We start from the raw sequence: 27,810 nt of genomic DNA, 5'->3' as shown, positions 1-27,810 counted from the left end.
TAGTGGATTGGTTTGATTGCCTAAATAGGGACCGAAACTCAGGTGAGTCCACTGAATCACACACTTGAAACTCTCAGCATCAGTCTGCTGATTTGTATGTGACTCTGCGTTTCGAGCACTGGTCTCTCAACTGTGAATATTCGTTTCTAAGTTGAGTGACCCGGGCTCAAAACTCATTTAAAGTACACATACTCAATCCTAAATTTGTCCTGAACACACCCACCACTGCTGTCCAGTCACCCAGTTTAAATGGGCCAAAGATGTTTTTCTAATATTTCTGTTGGCAAGCTGCCCTAAATGAACCCTCTTTCATTTTTCATAAATGAAGAAGACTCTTGTCATGACAATCATCCAAATACAGTTTTCTTTCACCTTTTAAGTTGCATTCCATGTTTTTTTCCAGCGCTCTTCATTGAGAATGCGACTCCTAACATTTTTGGGAAACCAGGCCTTCAGCAGCAGGCTTTGAATCTTCAAGTAAAGATGTACAAAGAGACACACAAGCACTCGCTGCAATATGAGAAAAAAAAATGGCAAAGGTTTTTAAAAAAGAGACATAAAACTAAATTATTAATGCACTTGCAGCATTAATCTCAAGAGAAGGTACATTTTTTTAAATCAACTTTTTTCAAATTCAAATGCATGTTATATTGCAGTTTCTTTTTTCAGTAGCAGTGCATTTCAAAACATTGTCTCCATAAGAATATGAATTTGAACAAAGTTGTTCAAAGTACATACGTTAGTTTAATTTAAAACCCTTTGTCAAGTCATAGCAACGGAGGGCGCTCTCATACTGTCAGCATCGGTTCACATATACACGGTCGAGACAAAGAGGAGTCCACGGTTTCCTTTTGACAGGAGCGTCATGCAAGCTGAGATAGATGAGACAGAAGCAAAAGCACCTACTCTCTCCTCAACAGAAGCAGTTTCTTCACAATCAAGCAGCTTTGTAGGCCATGAAAATACAGGACAAGGAGCATCCTTGCATCCATTCAAAGTGCTTGACTTATATATAGTTAAGATTTTGTTTTTCAAGCGCAGATATTTGTTTTTCTTTTATTTATTTTTTTGTCTGGGGCAGAGACCTTACAACAATCCCTTTAGTCCACCTAGTTTTGAATTAGGCTTCAACTCTCATACACACAAAAAAAAAATTGGGGGAAAAAAAAGAAAGAGATTACGTTGAGGTGTGAACTCCTTTGACCACCGGTTCTCTGTTAAGGTACGTGGCCCAGTAGACGAGGTTGAAGGTTCCAAAGAGGACAGGAAACACTATCCGGGACATCTTATCGATCTTGCTGACGCTGTTGTAGGTCTTTTTGGGGTCCACCATTTTCGCCTCGGACGCCCTCAGCTGCACCGACGTCGTGTTGGAGATGGTGGAGATGGAAACGTCCTTGGTGAGGTTGGGGGTGTAGTTGACGCCCGCCGAGCAGACGTTGTTGGGCTTTTTCGACAGCACCATGGGGTCTCGTTTCTACAGCGGCGGGACAGATTACATTGAACAGTGAATTAGTTTCCAGACCTCTACACATGCCATTTACTCTGCTGTGGCTGGTGTTTGGAGCCTGAGAAAATCAATGAGTTTCATTCTGTCTGTCTGCGATTTTACAGAGGTGAAACATTTTTGGTAATAGAAATATGGTTAAACGTGGGGTGCTGTGTAATTGAATTCCACTCAGGTAAAAGTGTGATTCCAACTGGTCTGGTTTGATTTGCAGTCGTGATGATTGCTCAGGATAACATGTCAGAAGTTGCCTACCTTCCAGCACCTCTAAAGCTCACTAATCAAGGTTTGTTCTCTCACTGATTGGATACAAGTAAGGGCTGCAACTAACAATTATTTTCATTATTGAGTAATCTGCTGATTATTTCCCTCAATTGTTTTCTCAATGAAATGACAGAAAATTGTGAGAATGTCCCAAAGTCAAAGGTTTGTTCTTTATCTTTGGGTTTTGGAATGTTCAGATGAAATTAGATCATATTTGACAATGAAAAGCAGCAGAAAAGTAAAATTTTATCATATTTGCTTTTTTTTTAAAATGACCAAAACTATTAGTCAGTGATCAAAATAGTTGCAGATTAATCTTCTGTCGATCTTTTAGTCATTCCAGCTCAAGTTCTAAGGCTGCCATATTGATTACATCTGCATTTCCTTAACTGTTAATGATTCCTGGTTCTTTAAACACACTTTTCTTTTCTCTATCTATCACGCAGAGAGCTCGGTTTGCAAAACATTTATCACGAGTTTACACCGGATTCAGATTTCAAATACAAGTCTTCTGCTCGCAATCTTTTCAATTTTGAAAATGAATAGAAATCTGTCTTATGTGAGAGGTACAAAGCTTTCCAGTGTAAAGACATGAGAGCTGTATCGACCTTCTCATCTAACGCTCGGCAAGAAGTCAAACCATTCTGTCAAGGTCTTTCAAGGAACATAGTGGTGCTTTTATACGATTTAACTGATTCTCTACACCATGTTATACAACAAATTTATACAATAAAAGTATCTTATACAGTGAGGAGAACAAGTATTTGATACAACTCGCATGTAGAAGTCTGTAATTTGTATCATAGGTACTCTTCAACTGTGAGTGACGGAATCTAAAACAAAAATCCAAAAAATCACATTGTATGATTTTTAAGTAATTAATTTGCATTTTATTGCATGACATTTTTATTGCATTTTATTGCTTTCCCCTTTGCAGAAAAGCATCCACAAAGAATGATGTTTCCACCTCCATGCTTCACAGTTGGGATGGTGTTCTTGGGGTTGTACGCATCCTTCTTCTTCCTCCTAACAAGGCGAGTGTAGTTTAGAACAAAAAGCTCTATTTTTGTCTCATCAGACCACATAACCTTCTCCCATTCTTCCTCCTGATCATCCAGATGGTTATTGGCAAACTTCAGACGAGCCTGGACATGCATTGGCTTGAGCAGGGGGACCTTGCGTGCGCTGCAGGATTTTAATCCATGATGGCGTAGTGTGTTACTAATGGTTTTCTTTGAGACTGAGGTCCCAGCTCTCTTCAGATCATTGACCAGGTCCTGCCGTGTAGTTCTGGGCTGACCCCTCACCTTCCTCATGATCATTGATGCCCCAGGTGAGATCTTGCATAGAGCCCCAGACCGAGGGAGATCTGGATCATCTTGAACTTCTTCCATTTTCCAATAATTGCACCAACAGTTGTTGCCTTCTCACCAAGCTGCTTGCCTATTGTCCTGTAGCCCATCCCAGTCTTGTGTCTACAATTGGATCCCTGATGTCCTTACACAGCTCTCTGGTCTTGGCCATACAATGTGATTTTCTGGATTTTTGTTTTAGATTCCATCTCTCATAGTTGAAGTGTACCTATGATAAAAATTACAGACCTCTACATGCTTTGTAAGTGGGAAAACCTGCAAAATTGGCAATGTATCAAATACTTGTTCTCTCCACTGTACTTTCAAAGGTTTTTTCTTCTAGGTATTACTTTCTCATAGTATAGGTCGTCTGGAATGTACACAAATCAGTCTGAAAGGTTACAGTATGCTTTAGATTTAGATTTAGGTTGACAGTGAGGTAAGATTTGTACTTTAGGGTCTAAATCATGTGAAACCAGCCGTGTAGTCCTTTTTAAAGTGGACTCAGCATGGCAAAAACACTACCAACGTGTTTCCAAATGTGTAACTTCATGCCCACAAGCTTGTACCTTAGGGTGCTGCGCTTCCAGAGCTTTCTTTCCATCCCACGCCCAGCTTCTCTTGGTGAAGTAGTTCACCGTGGCGAACTCGATGAGGGCGGAAAAGACGAAAGCATAGCAGACGGCAATGAACCAGTCCATGGCTGTCGCGTAGGCCACTTTTGGGAGGGAGTTCCTGGCGCTGATGCTGAGGGTGGTCATGGTCAGCACAGTGGTCACCCCTGGGTGCAAACAAAGGCCATGACAAGTTGAAATTGAGTTTTTACAACCTGGCTAGAAATAAGTAACAGTCTCCACTCTCTCAACAAGTTGAAATTGAGTTTTTACAACCTGGCTAGAAATAAGTAACAGTCTCCACTCTCTCAACAAAGGTGGGTGCTTTAATAACTAATAACCGCCAGCTACTGTGGTGCTTCAGCTCAGCGGGCAACTGTTATTATTCTCCCTGGTGTGAATGTGCATGACAGGAATATTACCCATATAAATAAAAAGCAAAAAACACAAGTAAATGAGCAAATAAGCAGCCGCTCTCACCAAACACTGTCCTTGCAGGGACTGATTCTCTGTTTAGCCAAAATGACACCTGGGACAGGATCACAGTCATGAAACAGGGCATATACGTCTGGATGACAAAATATCCAATCTTCCTCTTCAGGTAGAAGTGGGCCATCATGACTGTATACTGTCCTGAGGGGACATAAAGAAATAAAAAGGATATAAAGTTAGATAGGGACAATAAACAGTGGATAGATGCCTCTTAATGATACAAGTTCAAAGTGAAGCCTGTAAAAACAACACAGTGGGTAAATATTGTTTGCACATATAGAGGAATTATTAATGTGGGATTTGACCTCCTTACATCATCACAGGTGGTGGGGGTCACAATTACTTTATATGACCAATAACTTATAAGACACTATCTCAAATTACCCTGATGCTGCTTATTCATTGGATAAAACAGGTGGAAAGTATCCTTTGAAAAGTGATCATAAACTCTTTTCTGATTAATGTATCTCTCCTCATTTCTGCTATTTCAGTAATGAAACAATCAGAGTTGGAGAATGTGGCAAATTGAAAACAGCAGAGGTAGAACGGTTAAAAAATGAGCCGGAATAAAAGGGAACATTTCATATTCAGTTGAACATAACAGCCAAATGAACCTGACTTCGAATTCATTATTAACTGGAAAAATGAGAGCAAGCGGTATTAATTATCACAAGAACACGACAATAGATAATTATGTAGATAATGTCTGGCGTTTCAACAGTGAGTGAACACTTCAAGGTAGATCCAGAGACTGACTGTAGCCAGGGAGAGAGAGAGAGTGGGTGAGAAACAGAGAGACAGAGAGTGAGGGACACAATATTCAGTAAAACAACTGAAGATTGCATTTGAGGCTTTAAAAAATCCTCTCGCCAGCAGCAGTTTCCGACTGCAGGTGCTAGTAAACTATAAAAAATCCAATGACTATATTCCACACACTAAGGCACATGTACACAAGCAGCTCTCTCTCTCTCTCTCTCTCTCTCTCTCTCTCTCTCTCTCTCTCTCTCTCTCTCTCTCTCTCACACACAATCACACACAATCACACACACACACACACACACACACACACACACACACACACACACACACACACACACACACACACACACACACACAGAGTAATACGGAAGGCTTTCTCCGGGCAAAATCGGATTTTTGAACCTCCCTAATCCCTGGTTACAATCTGCATCCTGCCATCAGTGCGAGGAAGAGAGGGAGTGAAGGGGAGGGTGGGATGATGGGTGGTGGTGTGTGTGTGTGTGGGGGGGGTGGCTAGGCTTCCTGTCCTGGGTTCCTCACAGAGCTTGAGGCCCCGCCCACTCCGCCCTTGCCAATCCAGGCATCAACACACACACATACACACTCTGAAACACACATGAAGCTTGATTTCTAACTGCTGACAGCTACACACACACACCTCAGCACACACTCTAAGCCACGGAGAGGGACACTCACTGCTGCTAATCACTGGTGGGATGGAGGGGGGCTAACCGGATGGACATTTCCTAGCTACACTCCTTTCCTTTTAGTGTTTTTTTTTTTTTTTTTTTTTTTTTCTTTTTGGTTATTTGTCAGCTGTTCTGTGGAATTATGATCAAACACTCTTGATGGGACTGTTCAGGCATGCGAAGGGAAGAAGTAGCAATTCAGGAAATGCACTGTGGACATCCCTGAATCAACTGACAGCAGCCTGAAAGTGAGTTAAATTTGTTTATTTTGCAGGCGTTCCACACTGAGGGTAAACATCCGCTGAATCAACACCACCACCACAGCCATGCCTCGATCAGGAGATCTCCAACACCTTTAATTCTCACTTTAACCCCCATCATCTGGGCCTCCTGACGCCCTCATGACTCCAGGCCACCTGGCTCACATCTACCCCGTTGACAAACATCCAGACACCTGGCGCTGCCAACCTGGGACACCCCAGGATCACCTTTGCCCTTGATGCATGGATCCCGACAGGACTGGGGGCAGACGAATGAGAAGGAGGAACATGTTCCTCTGGTGGATCTTACTACTTTTCTCCCATGGATTTGTATTTCACAACGTCCAAGGGGAACTTCCTTTTATGTCTGGGAATAATGCTGCCATGCTGGTCAACTGGTGAGTAGAAGAACAGTTTTTGCCTCTAACTGTTTTGTCTATTGGCTTGAATGCTAAGCAAATAGGTTTAAACAGGTGATAATCCTCTAAAAATATGTTCCGTTTTCCCTCATGATATCATTTACAAGCCCTGCCCATGTCCCTTATGCTCTCTCTTGACAAGGCCAGTATTGAAAAAGAGACTTTTACAGGGTTAAATTATAGATACAGTACAAGCAAACTGTATATAGAACTGTTAGGGTTGGGGTTAGGGAGATCTTATCTACTTTTGGAGTGCCGTCTGAGACGTAATAAGTTGTGTCAGGTCTGTTATAATCTCCTCCTTCATGTACTCAAATGGGAATGTTGTCTAAGATTAGAAGTGCTAATTAAAGTCCTCACATCCCATATTTTGTATTATGGACCTCCAGGCACGAGGTTTTAAGATTTATGTTGAATATCAACCAACACATTTTTAAATGTTGGTTATGCATTATGACAGAACTTCTAAATCAAGGAACGATTAAGAAAAAGTACAAAATTATTCACAAAGTTCAGTAAATTATGTTGCTACAATGTTCTTAATATCATCATAGCTAAAGGCTACTTCGAGCTAAACCTGTAGAAAATCAGGACTTGACAAGACCAAGATTGATCCATGGAAAGATGCACCATTCAAATTTCTACTGTATCAACACCTCAAACTCTTCTTCAGACTAATTAACTGTAGAAAAAGGAAGTTTCAGTTTTGTTGTTGAAGTCGTGCAGCTACAACCAGGAGACAAATTGTTACTGCTTAAACTAAGACCAGACAATCATTAATTGCCTGCTGTTTTGAATCTAAGGTTTACAAGTGCTTCTTTACCTTGTCTGAACTCAATAAACAGCAGGCGTCTGTCAGCCTTCTTTTAATCAAGCAGGGAAATAATGATTAAGTCCAGGTGACAGCTTGTGCCTTCTGTTGTTTCTGGAGCAAAGAAAAATCTGCTGGCTTTACTGAAAATGTTCCCTCTATTCGGGTGCATTTGTCGTCCCAAAGCAGCCCGACCATGGTTGACTGTCAGGGGTAACTTAACTTCTAATTGACAGAATTTCTTGAAATGTTGCTCAAACAACAAAACTCCCAATGGACAGAGATTTGTACATCATCATGTTGTGAAAACATGCAATATAAAACTGTCAAATGCAGCTAAAGTTGTAAAAATGGCTTCAGGACAAAGAATAAGACAAAGGTAGAATCTGTTTTCATATCAATGATTGTCAACTTCATCCAAGGTGATAATATTCACTTCAAAGCATATTAATATGTAAGAATCTAGGCTGGAAATTCAAAGTAGTACTCTGACACATCAAAAAGTGTCATATTTGCTCTGTGTTTAGGTAGCAAGCGAGTCAGACACGTAACAGAAAATAAATTAACCTACTGGACTGAATGTGACCCCTGATGAGCTCAAACTCATCAGCCATCACCACCACTGATTTGGACAGTTTCCAGACATAAGCTTTGAGCTGAATGAATGATAATATACCTTCTTTAGACCAATGAGTAGATGGAATTCACAGATAATGTCTAGCGTTTTGTTGTAACATGGAACACCAGATGGTGGTTTGATATTTTTAGGATGAACAAGGTAATGTCAGACAAAGTGTCAGACATATAATTACATAAAACATGACCTTGACAATGGATTAAATGTTGAAACTAATCACAGCAATGATGGATTTCTGTGCAGAAATGGTACTTGTTATGGGATAATGATTTTTTTATGACTGATATTTGTCTAATCAGACATCAGAGTATGAAGGGTTAGGGTTAGGGGTTAGGGGTTAGGGTTAGGTAAAGGATAATTTTACACTTGTCTATACACATTGGGACTTAGGTGCACTGGCCTAGGGTGAGGGTTAGGGGTTAGGGGTTTAGGATTGGTCATTTAACAAGGTTACATTTTGGCAGTGTAAGATTTCTTTAGTTTTTCTTATTGAAACCTATTTTATTTGTGGTCTGTCATCAGTATCAGTATCACAGCAAGACCATGAGCTTTAGCAAGCTGAGTTGTGAATACTAACTTATCACATTTTGCTTGTTTAATCTATTAAAAAAAATAGAAATATCAAGTTGTGGTTTTAAGGAGTTGGACTATTTCTTGGCCGGGAGCTGTGACTTCCTGGAGCTTTTTCATCACCATGAGATTGTTAAGGACAAAAGTCTTCCTTCGTGTTTTATTTGGTGTTCTGAGGTGACATTTTCAACAAATCAACATTTACTTCTCATATAAATGGTTTTCTTTCAAATCTTTTAGAGTGCCCTAAGATGTTTGCACTGCACTAAACAGTGTGGGCTTGATTTGATCACATTTAAATTGGAAAACTACTGCTGGATAGAGCAGAGTGCAATAATCAGTAGTTTAAAAATGATAGCGTGAACACTGCAGAGGACATTTGCCTTCCAGCTACTCAGCTTAACTTTTGTCAACAAACTTTCAAACAAGCCAATCAATAAGCTACCCTTTCACCCGTCCACCTCCGTGAACCAGCAGTTCCAGACCTCCAGCCTAGTAGCCACGCAGTCCCTCAACCGGCGAACCCTTTAACCCTTCACTTAAACCACTGAGTCAGCCACAGCGAAGCCAAGGTTTCAGCTGTGGTGCACGAATAACAAAACAGGGGGGGAAATCCACACTTTTAATAATGATTCTACTAGAAACTGGATGGAAGTGTATTACAGTTCCGTTTTACATAAGAGTATTAAGCAGATGCCTTTCAATGCTCCCACCCCCACAACCCACCCACGTGTCACAGCAGGACCGTCCAATCCCAACATACAAACAGACTTGTTTCTTTTTTCTATCTTTCTGAGGACTTAACTTGCTCTTTAAATCAAACTCCCATTATCTAAATGTGCAGAATGAAATCCCCCCAATCATACCTCTTATAATCAACCATATTTAATGTTTCACCTTAATGCTAGATATAAATTAAACCCATAGTCTACATATAACCCTGAATTAACCACGTCATGCTGCAGACCACTAAAAATGTCCTCACTTTGTAGGTATTCCACCATCATTGTGAGGACATTTGTTATTCATGAAGATAAATCTACAAGAGCGCAGACACACAGATACACCAGATACACTCAGGGACAGCCGACCAACCAATCCCTCACTGATCTGTGATGTCATCTTCTTATGCAAAAGCTGATGGGTTGGTTGGATGGGGGATTAACCCGAGGTCTCAGGTCTCTCTCTAACTCTATGTGTGTGTTGGTGTGTGTGTGTATGTGCGCACGCATGGGCTCATGCAGGGATAAGTGTTGTTTGACAGGGCTGTCCAGGCCTGTAGACAGCTGGTTGTGTGAGGGATAGGCTACTCTCCTCCACTAGCCTCCACTCATTGACTCTGATCTCCTGATAATGTTTCCCACATTTACTCTCTGCCTTGCATGCCCAGCTCTCTCACAGCATTTATCTTCTTCTAATCTAGAATTAGTTACTTCATATTATTTGGTATTACACTTTCATACAGTATGAAATCACTCATGAGAAAAGTGCAGGAGAAAAGAGGAGAATAAGAGTAAAGTTTGGATAACTATTGTTGTATTGCAGGGGTGGTAGGAGACCCATTATCGGCACGGGCCTGGATCTTTCTGCTTGAGGTTTCTTTATCTAATTAAAAAATGATAAAACAACAAATGGGGCTCTTGTGCGTAGCAGCTGAGTCAGCTCTTTTTAAATTAACAGGGACCTGTTGTGGCTCCGACTTTGCCTTGTAAACCCATTACATGCTGGCAAGAAACTATTTGGAAATGTTGTTAGTGAGATGAGTGGAGGAGGTAGAAGCATCTGATGAGCTCGGTAATGTAAACACTCCCAAATCAGTGCGATCCAAATCCTTTTTTTTCCTACGTTACATATTTAATGTATTTAAACACTGTTTGTGCTGTTTCTCTCGTTACTTTCCTGCTTTGCAAGATTCACAATAGTCCCTGTTTTAATGTGTAAAAATAACTCTGAAACGTAAAAAACTGACTCTCAAAAAGGATCAGAAGTATATAGTTTCGTATTTAAAAAAGGCTTAGTCATTCCCGAAAACAGATGGCCACTGTAGGTTTTAGAAAATGTTACTCAAACAAGAGTAAATAGTACATTTGCTGGGATTATTTTCAGCCGTGGATTAATATACACCACTGAGTGTTTACGACACTAGGATGGTGTATGTGGTAGTGCGACGGTGTGACTCAATGTAGTAATAGTTTTTGAATGATAGTGGTAGTGGCATAGTGATACAGTGGGTCTCAAGCATTTTGCAACAAGGACCCTTAAACCACAGAGCTCCATTTAATAAGACTTTATCCCAGGGTTCCTGATCAGATCAGATTTTTTATGGATTTAATTATAATGACCATAATTTATTCTTCGTTTTTTCTGGGGACTCCCTCAGACCTCCAACCCCACTTTTAAACCACTAGTCTATGATAGAAGAATCAGTTGCACCGGCTCTTGATAGGTGTAAACTTAGCCTAATGTGGGGACATAAATATTGCACCCAGTAGCTTCCATGTGTTACTGCTGTGTAGCTAACTAAACTAACAAGGTTAATGGAGGTAATATGGAAGGTGGATGACACACAAGATTTTACATGATGCTTGGTTGAGGACTAATTCTGATTGGAAGTCCTCACTAGCGACACATTTCTTCAGTTTTAATGGTGCAACCTGATTTAGTTTATCTATAAAACATTAAAAATAGGAGTAAGGTACTGTTGTTAATTATCTCACTAAATGCACAAATATTAGACATGTTTTTATTAGACATGAAACTTAACTGACTTATAATAGTGATGTGTTTGGATTAGACCCAGACTTGACATCCTTCCATTTACTGTTCTGTACCTTGACTGTCCATTTTTTAGTTTTACATTGGTAGAACCTTGTTTTCCTCTTCTGTTGTACCGTGCATACTACAGTTCATGTAATGCGTCTGTCTGTTGGTGCTCTAATTCTTTCACTGGCACATGTTACCTTTTCTTTATTCTTATTGCATCACTCGTGCTTTTGCTTTCATCAAAAGATTTCTATCCTTTTGAGATTCAGCTCTACAACTGCCTCAACTTTTTATTATGAAACCTCCTAACTCTATTTCTACTATTTCTACTACTACTCCTCTTCCGATATCATCATTGAAACATCATTCCCATTACCGGTCTTATTACACACATACCTCTGCTTGTGTGTACGTCCTCTGTGCCAGCAGTTTGCCCAATAAGATGGTACTGGTTGAGTCTGGACCCGTCCTCTGCCACTGCCACAGACTTAGCAGCCCCCTCAGTCCAAGTGTAGACCACCTCAGATACTGGATAGGCATCTGAAAGACAGAAGGACAAAGATTGCTCCAAATTAGTTTAATGCGCTAATTTATTATTAAGTGAACATGTGTAATGGAAGTTAAACTATTACATTAGTATTTTAACCACAGTATATTCAGTAAGCATCATTTGCAACCTAATACTCACTTCATCTGCCCTGTCATCATCAATATTATGTGCAGCCACCATGTGCTTGTGTGTATTTGAGTGAGTGCTAATGCAGAGTCTTTCTAGCACTTTTTGATTAGACTGCAGGCTTAAAGCCAAAAACTGAATTTTGCTTGCTTGTCTGTGTATGTGTGAGAGAGTGTGAGTGTGTGTGTGTGAGGATATTTGAGTGTATTTTTGTTTAAACCACACTTTTGGGTCAGAGGTGAGCTTCCCTGTCAGCAGGAACCAGACTGAGTCAGATTAACCATAATGTGTTGCATCACACTTGTGATGAAAAACAAGAGCCCTAACTCCGAAACCACACACAAGAACACTGGACGCTGATCTATCGTTTCGCTCCCATGTGACGACTGAAAGTTTGAAAGATGAAAACTGAAGCTGGCATTGGAGGGAAGGATTCATCTGTCTCTGTCTGTAGATCTGAAACAGCATTGGTTGTCTTTATCTTAAAATTAAAAAAGCAGTTAAAGTTTTAAGACATCAGGGAAGAAAAGATGAGGGGTGGGGTTGGATACTGGATACTTTCTCCTGCCATGACAGGAGTTTAAAGGGAGGATGAGGGCAGTGAAATTTGCGCAGCCAAGTGTATTCTTCTCTGGAAATTTCAGGAGGTGTAATGTGGATAGTTTTGCATATCAATTATTTATGGATAACCCCTGTATGAACACAAAATAAGCCAAAACTGCATCAAAACATCCTTAATATTTAAATGTTTACATCTTGTCTAACTGATTGCTACAAAGACTAATTAACGTGGCCTTTTTTTAAATGTTTATATAACTGTCTTTATTGGAAGTCATTTCACAGGCAACAATATAAAACCAATGCAAAGCCGAGGAGAGAACTTCCATTTTTTTCAATCTTTTCATCCCTCCCACTAACCCATCCCACCCACAGGAGAGCAGTTATCGTTGTACAACGATCAAGGGCATATTAATAATACCGAATACATATAAACAACACATGAGAAAGAAAGACGCTCAGTCATCAGAATCAGACTGAGATGTCAGAGAGTCAATATAATTTAGGAAAGGTCTCCAAGTCTTTTCAAATAAGTTTAAGGAGCCATTAAGAGAAAATCTAAGCTTCTCTAGTCTAATGGACAGTAAAAGCTCTTTCACCCATCTGTGGTGGGATGGAGGTTGAGGGTGTTTCCAGCTAAGGAGAATGAGTCGCCTGGCCAACAGGGTGGCAAAAGCAAGTACAGTCTCTATGAACTCTATGTATGCCTTGCGCAGATCAAGGAGGAGTGCACCAACTTTAAGATCCGCTGTCAACAATCCACCGGCAGTGTGGTTCCCAGCTCTTGCTCCCAAGACTCCTTAGGGCCGGAAGCTGGGCTGTCAATGATAGAGTTGATAAGACTATAAATGCTTGAGATCAGCCGCTTTTGCTCAGGGTCGAGAGCTAGTAATGAGTCTACAATGGTTTCAGGGGGACGACTGGGGAATTTCGGGTTCTGACTACGAATAAAATGCCTCAGTAAAGGACATAAAAGTCCCTTGATCATAAAGGTCCTTAAATTTAGTTATCCCTTTGTCACACCAAGACCGAAAGGTTAAATCAGTGCACGAGGGTAGAAATAGATGATTATTCACTATGGGGGAGAGATCTGAGGCTCTATGAAGGCCTAGGTTTTTCCTGATTTGAATCCAGACGTGGCCTTATTCGACCGGGATGGCAGATAAGGTCTTAACTTGAGCACTTCCATTCTGGGTGTTCACTTGGCAGCTGGAGAATGGTGTAGAGTAAATGCAGTGTTTAAATTTAGGCACCGCCAAAGGCCAGGACCTTAATTGGAGGGTAGTTAGATTGGAATAAGGGATTACTGGTGAATTTCATTACGCAGAGGAAGAGCTAAAGAATTTTGGCAGGCAAGATGGTGCACCTGTGCCAAAATTTCAACAGTTCACGCTTAATGCTTTACCGCTCCCGCCTTGTGTGTGAGGTGAAGGGAGCTACGACTCAGCCAAATTCATCACTTACTATAGCGTTGAATGAGGCTTGTCTGAAATATTTAAGGAAATGAATGTAACACAGTTCTCAGTACGGTACGTGGGGAAAGTGTTACAATCAAATGTGAAGGATATCATTGAAAATCAATCAAAAACTGAATACAGATTGTGCTGGTTCCTGAAAACTGCCTTCATGGTGACACTTCATCGCTATGAGTGACACCTTTCACATGGGATGTATTGTTAATATAAAACTGTGGATCATAGTCACTTTAAAATCTGGAAGATATTGATAGTTAGAAGATAGTTACCAGATGCAATGTTAAGCTATGTCTGTTGTTGAGTGGTGGATTTAAGTGTTTGAGAATTACAGCTGCTGCCATTTTTCTGGTGCAGACCATCTTGAGAAAGTCATCTTTATCTGCAGGTCGGGAGACAAATTCATAGGATGTGTGCATTGAATGCGACCAGTGTGTAGGATTTAGTGGCATGTAGCGATAAGGTTGCCGATTGATTGCATCCAACTGAATACCCCTCACCTCCCCTTTAAAGCCAGTGATTGTTTTGTCCATTCTGGGCTACTGGTGGTGACATGGTGTTGCAACATGGCAGGCTCCATGGAAGAGTACCCACTCCTATGTAGATGTAAAGGGCTCATTCTAAGGTGATGAAAACAGTCATTCTTATTTTCAAGTGATTATACACTAATTAAAACACACTTATGAATATTATATACCCATTTATGCCATGTCTTTTCAACTAGATGCCATTGAATTCTATACCTTTAAGTATCTAAACTAGATTTTTTTCCATACAGTTTCAGTCCTAGTTTTGTTCCCCAAAATTGTGTTGAGCATCAATGAAAAGACCCTATGATGTTTAGATCTGATGACTTGGATACTGCCGTTCATAAAACCACTGTGTTTGTTTATGAGTATTTCAGACATTCATATTTCAGAACATAGAAGGGCTCCAAAAAGGAGAGCTATCATAAACTGATTCATAGTGTGGGTTGATAGAGAGACTGGAAAGACTGAAAGATGACTCATCAGAGCATATTTTATTGTTTTCCCTCTGCTCAGGGGGGGAAGGGTTGGTACCATTTACACTATCATCTTCATGGGGGAAAAAGGTGTTGCTAGACATCCATCTCAGCATAACCACCAGTTTTGCAAAGTTCCAAATGATGAAACTTTTTTTGTCATGGAGTACCGTTGATTACGGTAATCAAATGGTAATTTTGTAGTTTTCTTCTTTTGTCTCGATGAGTTGGCTTTAGCCTGTGACCCTCTGCTGATGGAGATTTTATGTGATTGCTTTATGGTTGTCATGGTTTTCCAGACTGCTCATCAGTTTTTCCAGCTTTTGTGTCTAATGTGCCAATAATTTCACTCCGTGTTGTCAAGCTCCCTTTAGAATGATTTAGTCTTTTTAAAGATGCATATAATATAACTTTAAATTAAACAACATAGACTGGTGGCAGCAATGATTTTAACTCTTAAAACCAATTCTTGTCCTTAAAGGAAACAAGGGAGATGACTTTTAATGCAGAGCATTTGAAGCCATAAACTCAACTAGTCTCTAATGTCTTATACTCTGTAATGTGTGTCATCAGTTCAACTATCTTAACCCCCATGGATGTGGTGTCAAATAAGAAAATGCAGCACTTTTAGCTGATATTATGTATGCCTCATAAATGAAATGCTACATATCACTGGGCTCACCGTTTACTGATTACCATAGAGCATTACTGTAACTCCTCAGTGTGTATTTGAGAGCTGTATGGCTGAAGGCCAGCAGCTAAATTAGGATACGGGTACTGCAGTCCAGAATAAGGGATTAGTTGGCATTTACCTTGACCAACTTTAGAACAGGCATTCATTCTTTTGATTGTACAATAAATAACTACTGTGGAGCTCTGGAAAATAGGTTCATGAATGCATACTTAAAGACTGATCTTCATAAAAATCCTGCAGCTGTGCAACTGAAAATATCAGAAAGTTACTGTGCCCTACAACGCCAAAATACAGTAACTACTTATTAGGTCACAACTGAGTTAAGAGTCAGTTTTATGAATACAGCAATAAAAATGCATAATTTCTGTGTGTGGAATTTGCATTAATGGAGGGACAGTTAAATGCTCTATCAACTTAATGCCAGCTGGTGAGCTAAAGCTATTGATAATTCCAGTAGCTGTAATTGAAAAATAGTAAGTAATATCTTGGTCAGCAGTGCTGCCATCTCAGTTCAATGTATTGAAGTTAAGCTTCCTTTAAATTATACATCTGAATTTAATAGATTGGAAATTGATTTACATTATTGATGTCAATAATGAGAGATGGACAGACAGACACACAGCAAAACATATACCTTTATAATAAAGTATATATTTTATGTTAAAATGGAAAATAAAACACTGATGATTCTGCTTTTTCTTTTTTCATTCCCTGTATATTATCTAATCTGCATCGTTTCTATAGCGATGAGTCATGATCAGGTTAAAATTAGGCATAAATTAAGGTGTAAAACTTCAAAAATTACATGTTTAATCACAAAAAAATTTAAAAATTTCAGCACCACCTGAAGAACCTGAAACCTTTTTTTTCTCTCAGCCTCATTGCTTCTGTTCTGTACCTTTATATATCAGTGCTGAATGAGAAATCATGATATTCTGACAGAGGAGGAGTGGATGGAGATATTTGGTAGCTTTTTTTTTTTTTTTTTTTTTTACAAGAGATTAATTTTGCCCATTTTTCATTACACCATATAGTGTCTCCTTTCATCCCCCGCTGATGACAATAGTAAACAGTGGATAGAGTCAGAATACTGTTAGTGTTGTGTCACAGATTACTGGACTAAATGTACAATGTCTGTGCTGGTCACTTCAGCCATTTTGTCTGTTTCATGAAAGGGGATTGTATTTTTTTTTTTACCAGGTGGAACTATATTATCATGTCCTGCACATTTGCTGCAGTGTAATGTGGAGGTTTAAGTATGTACAGCCTTGTGAAGGCTAAATGATGAGCTGGTCAGGTCAGACAGAGAGGTCACAGTTAGTCTCAGAGATACAAGCAGAAATGATGAAAGGAAAGATTGATGCACCACGGCGGGACTTCACCTTATAAAACATCGCGCCCTGTTGTCACCAGCACATTATTCCTATTATACACTTACACTTTTCACCTGTGGGCCATTATACTTGTGCTATAAGGTTAGAGTCGGCCACGGTAAGGTCCAGTAGCTCCTTACATTGTAATTGGATTATGGTTAAATGTGCTTCTTTTACATAGCCTGTGTGGGTGGACTTCGACTCACAGGGGATAAGGGCCTCATCCATTTAGCCCAAGAGGCTCCAAAGGTGTAGCATTAGGCCAGACATGTCTTTAAATACACCCAGATCCAGTCAAGCATCTATACATGTCTTGGTTTGTGGGACACCCATGTTTATCCATGTCTTCACTTGTAGGACACACATGTATATCCATGTCTTTACTTGTAGGACACACATACAAGTCCTGTTAAGAAGGCTTTAGGGAAAACCCTTCAGATTATTGGCCTAATTATGCAGTAATCTCTTCTCGTCTCTAGTTCGGTTAATATTTCTTGCAATGGAAGGTCATCCATGCAGGAACATAAAGATTGGATAAAATCAGTTTAAAGTGATGGTAACTGATGCTGCACAACACACCGTTATCTGGAACTACTCATGCAGGATGTCGCTTATCTGTTTGGACATTTTAAGTAATACCAAGTCAAAGTGAGACTATGTAACCTTTGAGAAAAAGAAGCAACACATACTTCGTGAAAAGTTTAATTTATAAGCCATAATGATCACTTGTAGCCACTGTGGCATCTTTCAGTCAAAGTCACATAGTTTTGTTTTAATGTCTTAACTTAGCAATCATGAATTTAAAATAAGTAAAGCAAACTCAGCAATCTAGATAATGACGTTTCTAATCTGTCAAATGATGTCTGATTGTTTTCTATATTTAAGATTCAACTTTTGTCAAACTTAAACACTGGAGTGAATATCACCATTGTCTGTGATAATAGCTGGGATTACTGTGTATTTGTATTGTATTGCAGTAAGGAAATAAGAATTACATAGATTTTACTCACAGCTGCCGAATTTGAGAGGACAGGCGTGTGCGTCCATGGGGAAATCCTCCAGCTGCATGGGGCATTCTGCTGATATGGTCAACCTGAGGCAAAAAAACACACAATATATCCATTAAACATCTGACATAGTCTTGCAGTTATTATTCAATAATTTAAAAAACGCAAGAAATTTGGGGAAAACTCACATTTTATTATAGTTACTATCTTATTGTTGATTCTTTTTCACCTAACCTTTAAATGCTTAACTGCTTAAAAGGCAACGTACAATTACAGGAACAGCTACAATTGCTACAATTGTTAGATCACTAAAATTACAGGGTGCCGAAAACTATCTGTGGGTAGGATGTGACTGCATTTACAACACTAACCAATAAACAATCAGCTTAAACAGTAGAGTAAGGATAAAGGAGATGTGGAAGGGAATGTGGAGACTTTTCTGTGTCATCATCAGCAAGTAAAATTAACCAGAAAGTGTGTCACTGATGATATTTTTCCTCTCATAAAAGTGAAATGATGATGCAGTTTCATGCACAACACTTGCAAGTGCAGCATTTCCCTCTTAAAGCAATACTGATATTGCAGTGACAATGCTGCCACCTACTGGCTCTAGAGAGAGTGTGTTATCTGGTTTCTTGCTTTTTTCTTTATATTTCATCGTTTTTCTTAATGAATTTTGGTTCACACATTCATGCTTTTTTAAAAAATTTATTAATACACATCCAGATCATTCATCTTAACCATCTTAATGAACAAAATTTGCATCACTGAGAGCCCGAGGTGGAAAATATCTGCTTCATTTGAATTTATAACACATACAACAATAGCTTTTCATTTACAACACCTTTCAAAAGATCTTAGCTGCCATGGTAACAATGCTATGATGATGCATCAAGTCTTCTAAAAGAACAGCAAGATTAAGTAAATCAAGCATACAAACATCATAATTATTCCTTTTTTGTTTTTTTGTTTTAAAGCAAGCTGGCCTAGATTGAATCAAATCCCTCTGGGTATTCTTGCTCCTTACAGGATAATAAATAGTAATACAGTGATATGATGACGCAAGCTCACTGAACTTAATGGGCCGGATGAAGAAAAATGAAGTGGTGTGGAAATCAGTGTACGAAACATACATTTATTACATTAAAAGTTTCTCCAGCTTTCTGCTTGGAGCATCCAGGCATAAGAACAACCTCAACATTAGTTACAGAATAAGGTAAATGATTTATTTTTTCCACTTCCGTTGGGAGCTATTTTATAATCTTACCGACAACCGTGTGGCCAAGATGTGGCCAAAATCCTCTTGGGTTTATTTTATGCTCCAAAGCCTCCTGCACATATCTACTGCGGGACTCCCCCACCCCCCATCATTAAAGCGCATGAGGCATGACAAAGTGGGATAAGAGGCCACCCCTGGTCCCCACAGAGTCGACTGTTTTGGGGCTCAGCTTGCTTTCCACATCAGTGCAGGATTACCCAATTGCATTATTGTGTCTAAAACAGCTGAAGGATTTTGTAGGGAGGGGGAAAGAGTGTCTTTGGGATAAATAAATGAGAACATGACTGTTGGCTATTATACCATGTTCTAATTATTCATGTGGCCTTGCTCCATTAGCAGAGATGCCTGTAAAGATAGTTGCTTTTCATTTTGGCTGTTGCGCTAGAAACCTAAATTGGTCCATTTAAAGCTAGAATCTATATATGTATCACATTGTGATTGTGATTTTCTCCATGATCCTGTTAGTCTATAGCTGGTGTAGAGCGGAAAGCAAACCGACCTTCACTTCACACCTATGGGAAATCTAAAGTTTCCGATACACCTCACCTTGCAGAAAAGTCAAGGTCTTTGACGTCCCAACAATTGGGTTTTGAATCACAGAGCTTTATGCTGTATTAACCACTGAGCCACCATGCAGCACCATCTGTCCTTTCGCACTAGCAAGCACATTTTTTAAACTCTCCCAACTTGTATTACACACAGTAGGTTTCATGGGATTTGGGGTTATATAATCTATTCGAGGTGTAAAGAACAAACCAAATGTAGAGCTGTTAAAACAGTCAGTATATTCACACGTACACTAACTGTCAGTTTGATAGCAAATCATTAGATAGAAGACCACCATTGTAAAGGCAGCATGAACTGCCACTCAGCTGTAGCTAATGATAATGGTGTGTAATGCACTCACTCTGTGGTAATACAGAGGCTTCGTAAGGCTGTATATGTTGCTGCCTATCTGGTATCCGGCTATAATGGGCTGCCATCAAGTCTGTATGCATTAAGCTCAAAGAGTGCGCTGAAAAAGAGGCATTTTATGAATTATCCATGAAGACAAATGTGTAGAAATTTGCTCTATAAAACCAACCGCTCGTTCTCTGGGTAAGGGGTCGGCGGTGGCGGCGCAATCATGTTTCGATAGGAGAGAGAGAAGAGTGTGTGGAGATTTGCAAGGTGTTTCATGCATTGTTTACTACTGTGTGCTGTGCATGTTGTAAGAGGACAGTTGTTTCCATGTTGAATGGGTTTGTGTGTGTGTATGTTTAACACATTCATTCAGAGTGCACTGTGTGTCATCTGGGTGGATCCTAAGGGGATATGGTGCTGTAACCACATATACTTTACATGGATGGTAAGTCATGTAAAGCTGATACAACCACAGTTGTGTTACAAAATTTCTGAGATAGTAAACTTTTTGCTGGTTTTGGCTCATGTTGATAAGTAGTTTAGCCATCTTTGCACCTAACCTTGAGACCCTGGGCCATGTTTAACACTTCAAAAAATACAAATTAGTGTTAAATAACCTTGATAAATCCTAATTTTATAACATTAATGCTTACCAAAATGATTAAGAACTGCTGACATGTATCAAAAGTCTGCTACTGACAACTACACATTACTTCTTTTTGGGGTTTCAGAAACTCAGAAACAGTAGATTTTCAAATGTTGAAAGTTCTTTATATATAGCCTTATCTATCCAAAATCCTAAAGGAGCTCATGTTCATTATAAAAACTGTGCATTTCCCGCTAAATTAAGTAATATCACCATGTAGGATTATGTACTTCATGGTCTTTTGCATTTTTTGTCACCTTCATTTTCCCAGTTTGTGGCAAAGGAAAGGGCTACAGCTTCATTACATTTCTATAGAAGTAGCATAATAAATACAAAACACGAATTGTCCTCATTCTAAAGCAACAAACTGTAAAATGTAACAACATATAGAGAAAACGAGTGTAAAGAGAGACAGAAAAACTGCTGCCGCTGAGTTAGCTGTAACCTGCAAACACCCAGATGGCCCGTGTGTACATGTGGTGTGTGTGTGTGTGTGTGTATGCCCGCGTGTGTGTTTATGCAGGACATAAAATCAGCGCTGCCTGTGGTTAAGCACAGTACTGTAACAATCAGACGATTAAAAGCAACCTACTGCTGCTTCATTTCTACTGTGGCAGGGAATCTGATGCCATTTTTAGATCATAGAAGCACAAGCTCACTCTATCTCTCGCTCTCTCTCTCTCTTTTACTCACACACACACACACACACACACTCATGCTAAATCATATGCATTTTTTTGTATTCAGATATACATATATGTATGCATAAATCTCCATAAAATTACACATATGGAAATGACTCACTCTTACTTTCATGCAATCCTTCACTTGTTAAGCCTAAAGGTCAAAGTTCAGTGTCACTGCAACTGATTAGTGCAGAAAACATGTTTGACACCCTGCTCTGTGTGTGTGTATTTCCGTAAACTTACAGTGCTGATGCGTGCGACAAAGAGGTGACTATAAATACTCGTCTTTGTATGTATATATGTCAGGATTGATGCATATGGATAATCTGTCTTCCATCCAGCGTTATTCTCCCTGTGGGTGGGACTGGTATCAGACAGAGTGCTCTCATCCGTGAGACTGCCACTCTTAAGTCCTGCAGCTACAGTAACTCCTGAGGATAAACACTAAGCGCAGAATTATTCTAATTCTCCTGTCCAAAGGTCAAAGCGAGTCCTCGTGCTTGCACTAGTGCGTTCCACTAAACAAAAGCAATCTTTTTTTTCTTTTGTTTTTTTTAATGTCCAAGAGTTACTTTAAGAACTCTTTTAACCTTGATAGATTTGTTCATGTGTAAATACTGGTGGTTGATTTTATAGTGGTCACCATCTGGAGTTCCGAGCTGGCCTATTTTTTTTCCACTCTTTTTTTTTTCACCCCTTGATTTTTACTGCCAAAAACTATAGTTCACAATGAGGCTGCTTTTCATAATGAATGATCCCCCCTCTGCAGTTTTTCCTCAAACTCATTCACCCCATCAAGATACTTCACTCTGATCTGACATTTATATCCCATAATCTCTCATTATGAGTAAATATACTAAACAAAATAGAATAAATTGCAAGATTTTAAAGAAATGCATGAAATATTTTCTTATTTTCTTTGCATGTGGATAAATCAAATACCGCAGAATGGCCACTGGGTGACACTGTTCTCCCACAGTCTGAGTCACCTACTGAGGGTTTTTACTCATTGTATTTATATTGTATTTCCAAGCACAAGGCTGTCGTATTGTTTGCGGTTGGCCTCGCTGGTTGTTTTCCTTATTTTGACGTAATCTGAAACCTTTCTTTCCCCTACAATGAATGACATAGGATAGAAACGGAAAGTCCTCGATTCACTTGAGAATTTACCTCATACTTCATATTGGCATAACAACTCGGTGCCTTGAGCCTCAGTAAGTGCAGAGATGTACTTTTCTATGAGTGGTGTGATGTTTGAAATTTATAAAGATCTCCAAATCCAACATGTGCCACCAACCTTGGGACAACCACAGCAGATGATTCAGGGCAATTGTTCATGTACCTACCTCATAGTGTAAAGCAAGGTGCCATCATCTTGGAGCCTCAGCAACTTGTTAGGCGTAGTCATGTTGTGTGCGATGGACTTCTTGCCATTAAGGAAGAAAGTATCGGGGGTCCAGATGTTACTGGCCAGCAGGTTATTCAACGGCAGCATCTCCATGGGTCCTTTGAAGCACAGACGCTCGTCCTTCCAGCTCTGGCGGAAGAACACGTCGATGGTGTATTCCTGAGACAAACAAAAGAAAGAGGGGTGGTCTATTTTTAGAGAGTTCTAGTAGAAAAAATATACATTTCAACCCCTAAAGGAGTGTTCTCATATTCTGCTCTGTGATCATTTCATCCCAAAGGATGCTGAAGGGTTGCCAAAGATCTTCCTCTGGTTTGGTTGCTCACTTCATCTCTATTTGACTATTTGATATCAGAGCATCCATTCCTTTGGTGTGTTCACCCAACAGAAGAATTTAAAGCCATTCTGGGTTACAGTTTATGGATCTCCACACTGTTACAGCCTAATTTTCTGATTTACACTGATAGGATTGTTGTACTTTTACGCAGTATGTTCCCTAATGGAGCTTAAAGTGTTTTTTTTTCTCCACATTTCAAGGCTTATTTAGAGTTACAAGGAAAGTACATAAAGAAAGAAAAACTAATTTAACTTTAGCTTCTTCACGCTCAATTGCCAATCAGCATAAAATGGTCAAAGACTGTGCTTACAATTAGTCTTTATGCCTTCATAAATCCACTAAGATTTAACAGATAGGGTGATCAAACCCTGCAGTGCATAAATCCATTATTAATCTGCTCGTGTGTGAAATATCGACTCGCTTCAAGCTCAAGAAAACAAATGAACAAGAAACAAATACAATACTCCATCCTGCAGCATAATAACGCTGTTAGCAGGCTGACATATAAACATTCATAGAGTGCGAAAAGTCTCTTGGCACATTTCATTAATCAATCACATGCCCTTTGTCAATACCTTTTTTTCAAGTCAATTATAGGAAAGTGGAGAGTTTGATCACTGCTGTGTCAAAGTGTGCCAGGGATGCGATAATGAAGGAGGAGAGTTAATGCCTTTTCTTATCCAGGTGGAACCTTAAAGTTCATAAGAGAATGGATTAATAAGGGGGATGAATCATCTGGAACAAGTTGGAATGGGCCAGCCACATTGCATTAAATCTTCAGGCTTTAAGCCATCCACATTAATTTCGTCTCATTTACAAGTGGACAAAAAAAGAGAGCCAATTTTCAAACTAGGACATGGCTGTACTTCCAAGGAACAGAGAAGGAGCAGCAGTGCCAGTCTCATGAAATGTAAATATATGTTTCAATCTAAAAATACCTACAGTAATCTGGATGGGTTTTGGAGACGTGCATGTTGTTTGTCTGTCTTTGTGTATCTATGGTGTTTGCTTGAGGATGAACTCACCATCTCTGTGTCAGACACCGGGCCGAAGCTTGTGACAAAAATATTTGTCTTGATCTCGGTGACATTCTCTGTTGATAGAACACAGTTGGAGGTCAAAGAAAGACATTGAAAAAGCTTCATAATGAAAATACACTTTCATTGGACCGATTTTTGTTTCTTAAACTCCAAAAAAACCCACATATAGGTTGTATACATGCGATAAAGTAGCCATTTCTGTACATATCTGATTTGATTTGCTTAATAGTAGGTTGGTCATCTGGTTGTTCCAGATAGGGCTACAACTAACCATTATCTTTATATTTGATTAACCTTATATCTAATTCATTCATTATTTGGTCTGTAAAATCTAGGAAAATGTCTGCTACAGCTTCCCAGAGCCGAAAGTAACATCTTCAAATGTCTTCTTTGAAAGATATTCAAGTTATGGTCATCAAAAGACAGAAAAGCAAGAAATCTTTAAATTGGAGAAGCTGGAACCAGACAATATTGAGTTTTTGCATAAAGAATGAAGATTAATCGATCAGATAAATTGCTGATTCATTTTGTGTTAATCTACTTATCTATGAATCAACTTCTTGTAGATACAGAGGCTTTTATACCTTGATAGTATTACAATCAGATGGAAATACTGGTTGTTTATAACTTTAGGGCAAGGAAATGGTCAAATTCAAAGATACTGATCAATAAAATCAGTGTTCAGCGACAATATTGGCTTTCAAAAACCCTACATTGTGTTTCCAGCCAAGATTAAACTCCTTTCCATCATTTCTTCACAATGCATTTCTTTTGAGTGTGATGAGAAAAGGGTAGGATGTCATTTCTGTATTGTGTACCACCAAATCTGATAAAAATCTCTGCCATGCATACAAATTTAGTCTTGGCAATGCAGGATTGGCCGTGCTTTGGAGAGCAGCTTGTTGAATGCTGAATGAAGGCCTGAATGTTTTTCTGGTATGTATTTATAGGCCCCTCTTGTCAAGGGTAGCAACCGTTACCAGGATGTGAGAGCAGGCTTTTGCCATGACACATCAGGCATTTGGTATGAAAAAAAAAAGCTTCAGTTCCTTGTATGATGGGACAAATACTGTGCTTTAACCAATGTCGAAAACAAAGTGGAATGAGGACTAGTGATGTGAGGCTGAAATATAGATGTGGTGAGAAATCAGGGGAATTAATGCTTGTAAGAGCCCCACACCGTGAGCGAAAATGAAAAGCTTTCATTTCAATAGCCTCTCAGAGGAAAAAAAAAAAAGAAAAACATCTCCATGTTTGAATGGCAATTTGTTGACTCTCAAGGTTATCTCCTGTTGCCAGGGTGAAGAGCGTGAATAAAACACCACAGCACACGCAGAGTTGACGCTGTGCAGACGATGGCTTGATTGATTTACTATCTCCTGCCACGGTGGAGTACAAAGCACAGACCGCATTCATGAGCCCCAGAAGGTAACGTGTGTGCATTCACCTTAGATGACACCGGGGGCAACAAATTCCACATCTGCCCAGGAATCAGTGCATGAAATTGCAGTGGGGGAGGGGGCGGGGGGGTCCTAACTGTTGCATCTGCATTGCTAAAATTGTCAAATAAGGGAGAAATAATTGTTTCCAGCAAACCTCCAAGACCTGGCCGAAGCCTGTTGTCGTAACCGTCAAGGAGCCCGTCCAGGATCCTGGTGAAGACGGTGCTGTTGTCATTGGCAGCTGCTTTCAGAGCCTCTGAGGTGGTCTGACAGAGACTGGGAGAGGAGATAAGGAAAGGAAACGAGTAAAAAACCAACAACAGACATCAAACATCACATAAATACTGCTTACAAGTACCCAGTAGAGATGATTAAGGCTTTGACGTGTGATTTAAATCAATGAGCTTCTCCACCAAATATGGCAAGAAGGAAAACATCATGTGTAGAGGATGAACACCTCCGTGGTAGAGGACAAAGGTATCAAAGATATTACAGGTTAGGAGCTGGATTTGGACACGGTTCCTAAAAGACATCGATCTACTCAGATGAGAGTGGACGGTTGCGATGATTTACTGACAGATCTCTTTGCTTTTTCTTGGGTGCTGGACAGCCACTTAAGCAGCGGTGGAGCAGAGTGCAGCTCTGATATGCGATCAATCACAGAGAGAGAGAGGAGAGAGGACAAATCTGGCAGGAATCCTTACAAAAAAAAAGTATGGGAATATCCAAGCATTTCATTTACAAAATTGCATATCGATCACTGATTGCAATTTACACTTATACTCTCTTACATATGGCCAGTTCAATCGATTTTGCTGTTTAAGTTGTTGATTTTGCAGGTGTGTAGCATGTTGAAATGAAAGAACAACCTCCTGTATGTTCAATAACAGCTTTAAATATGTATGTGTAGCTGACAGTTTACCTATTTTGGCATGCACACAGGAACAGGAGGGAAAGGATGAGCGGTGCCATGGCTGAAATCCTGCTCACTTTGTTGTTTAGAGCTGTAACACACATCCACATACAGAGAGAAACAAAGAAGATTACTAAACTGATCAGCACCATGCAATAAAAATCCCCCCAAAAACTATGAATCTGAGCTCACCTTGCATCTTAAACTAGAAGGAATCATAGAAAAGCTCCTCAACTCACACAAAGAAACTCTTCACCCCGCTGCGTACAGAGGTAGACCATTACAGGAATCACTAAATCAAGTGGTGGGACAATCTCTGCTCAATGAGGCTGCAATCTGCAACTCTGACTAATCTCCAACTCCCAATCTTCACACACACTTTGAAAGAAGAGCATAGGCATACTTACATTGTATGTTTTTATTCCCTGTGGTGTGTCTCTATTGTGTAAAGCTGAACCACTGCGTTTCAATTCGCATCAAACGCATTACAATTCACACCGGCCAGTACCCCTCTCATACACACACACACACACTCCCTCCCACCCCCCAACACTACCCCTCCTCATCCCCTCTACCTCCATCATCACCTTTTTCCCTTCTCCTCTCTCCCTCCATCACCAAGCAAAAACATTCAACTGAATTCCCTATTATGATTATTTTGGCATGCCTAATTGGCTAAAGGGTTTTTTTTTAAGAAGGGGTGTACCTGAATGCAGATCCATCACCTCACCACCAGGGTTTATTTTTTTGGCTTTTTTTCCCCTCCTCCTCAAGCAGCTACTGGAGGATGAGAGTCTCCGTCGGCGGTGTAGAAGCCGGGTTCAATCACCTAATCCCCGCGCTCGTCGGTTGTCTCTCCCCTCCTTCTTCTCTTTAGCTTCTCCACCATGGGCTGTATCTGCTCTCTCTCTCTCTCTCTCTCTCGCTCTCTCTCTCTCTCAATCAGCGGCTCCCCATCGTTGTAGTAGTCTGTCTGGCTTACACCACCTCCCCTTCTTTACTGCCTGCTGCACCACGTCTCCTGCATCGCCTCTGGAAGTGTTGCAGCAGCAGCAGCATCACACGGGCTGGCTCCTTGGTCTGGTCCGCCAGCCTCGGAGGAAACTGGAGTCAGTCCACATCTTTACAGTCTCCTTTTTTTTTTTTGCTACAGTATACCGCCTACTGCCGGTGCGAGAGAATGAAGTGCTGCAATGGAGGTTAATATTTTTTATTGTAGGTGCTCCCCATTGGTGG

General features: G+C 40.0%; 1 protein-coding gene across 1 annotated transcript; it reads right to left on the bottom strand.

The window, feature by feature from the left end:
* Nucleotides 1-1,177: 1,177 nt before the first annotated feature.
* Nucleotides 1,178-27,296, bottom strand: LOC128354551 (gamma-aminobutyric acid receptor subunit alpha-5-like). The gene is made up of 10 exons (XM_053314766.1): nt 27,281-27,296; nt 26,584-26,665; nt 25,816-25,937; nt 24,205-24,272; nt 22,781-23,001; nt 17,924-18,006; nt 11,534-11,677; nt 4,218-4,370; nt 3,693-3,904; nt 1,178-1,477 (listed from the first exon to the last, which is right to left on the bottom strand). The coding sequence occupies exons 1-10, from the start codon at nt 27,294-27,296 to the stop codon at nt 1,178-1,180; spliced, it is 1,401 nt and encodes a 466-aa protein (XP_053170741.1).
* Nucleotides 27,297-27,810: the final 514 nt, after the last annotated feature.

Source organism: Scomber japonicus, chromosome 24 (genome assembly GCF_027409825.1).
Source record: "Scomber japonicus isolate fScoJap1 chromosome 24, fScoJap1.pri, whole genome shotgun sequence".
Lineage (NCBI taxonomy): Eukaryota > Metazoa > Chordata > Actinopteri > Scombriformes > Scombridae > Scomber > Scomber japonicus.
The sequence above is the reverse complement of the archived record's forward strand: the minus strand, read 5'-3'. Positions and strand labels throughout refer to the sequence as shown.

Coding starts and splice junctions, on each gene's coding strand:
- LOC128354551 (XM_053314766.1), bottom strand. Junction 24,273..25,815: donor GCTTCGGCCAGGTCTTGGAG/GTTTGCTGGAAA, acceptor TTCTATCAACAG/AGAATGTCACCGAGATCAAG. Junction 23,002..24,204: donor CGGTGTCTGACACAGAGATG/GTGAGTTCATCC, acceptor TGTTTGTCTCAG/GAATACACCATCGACGTGTT.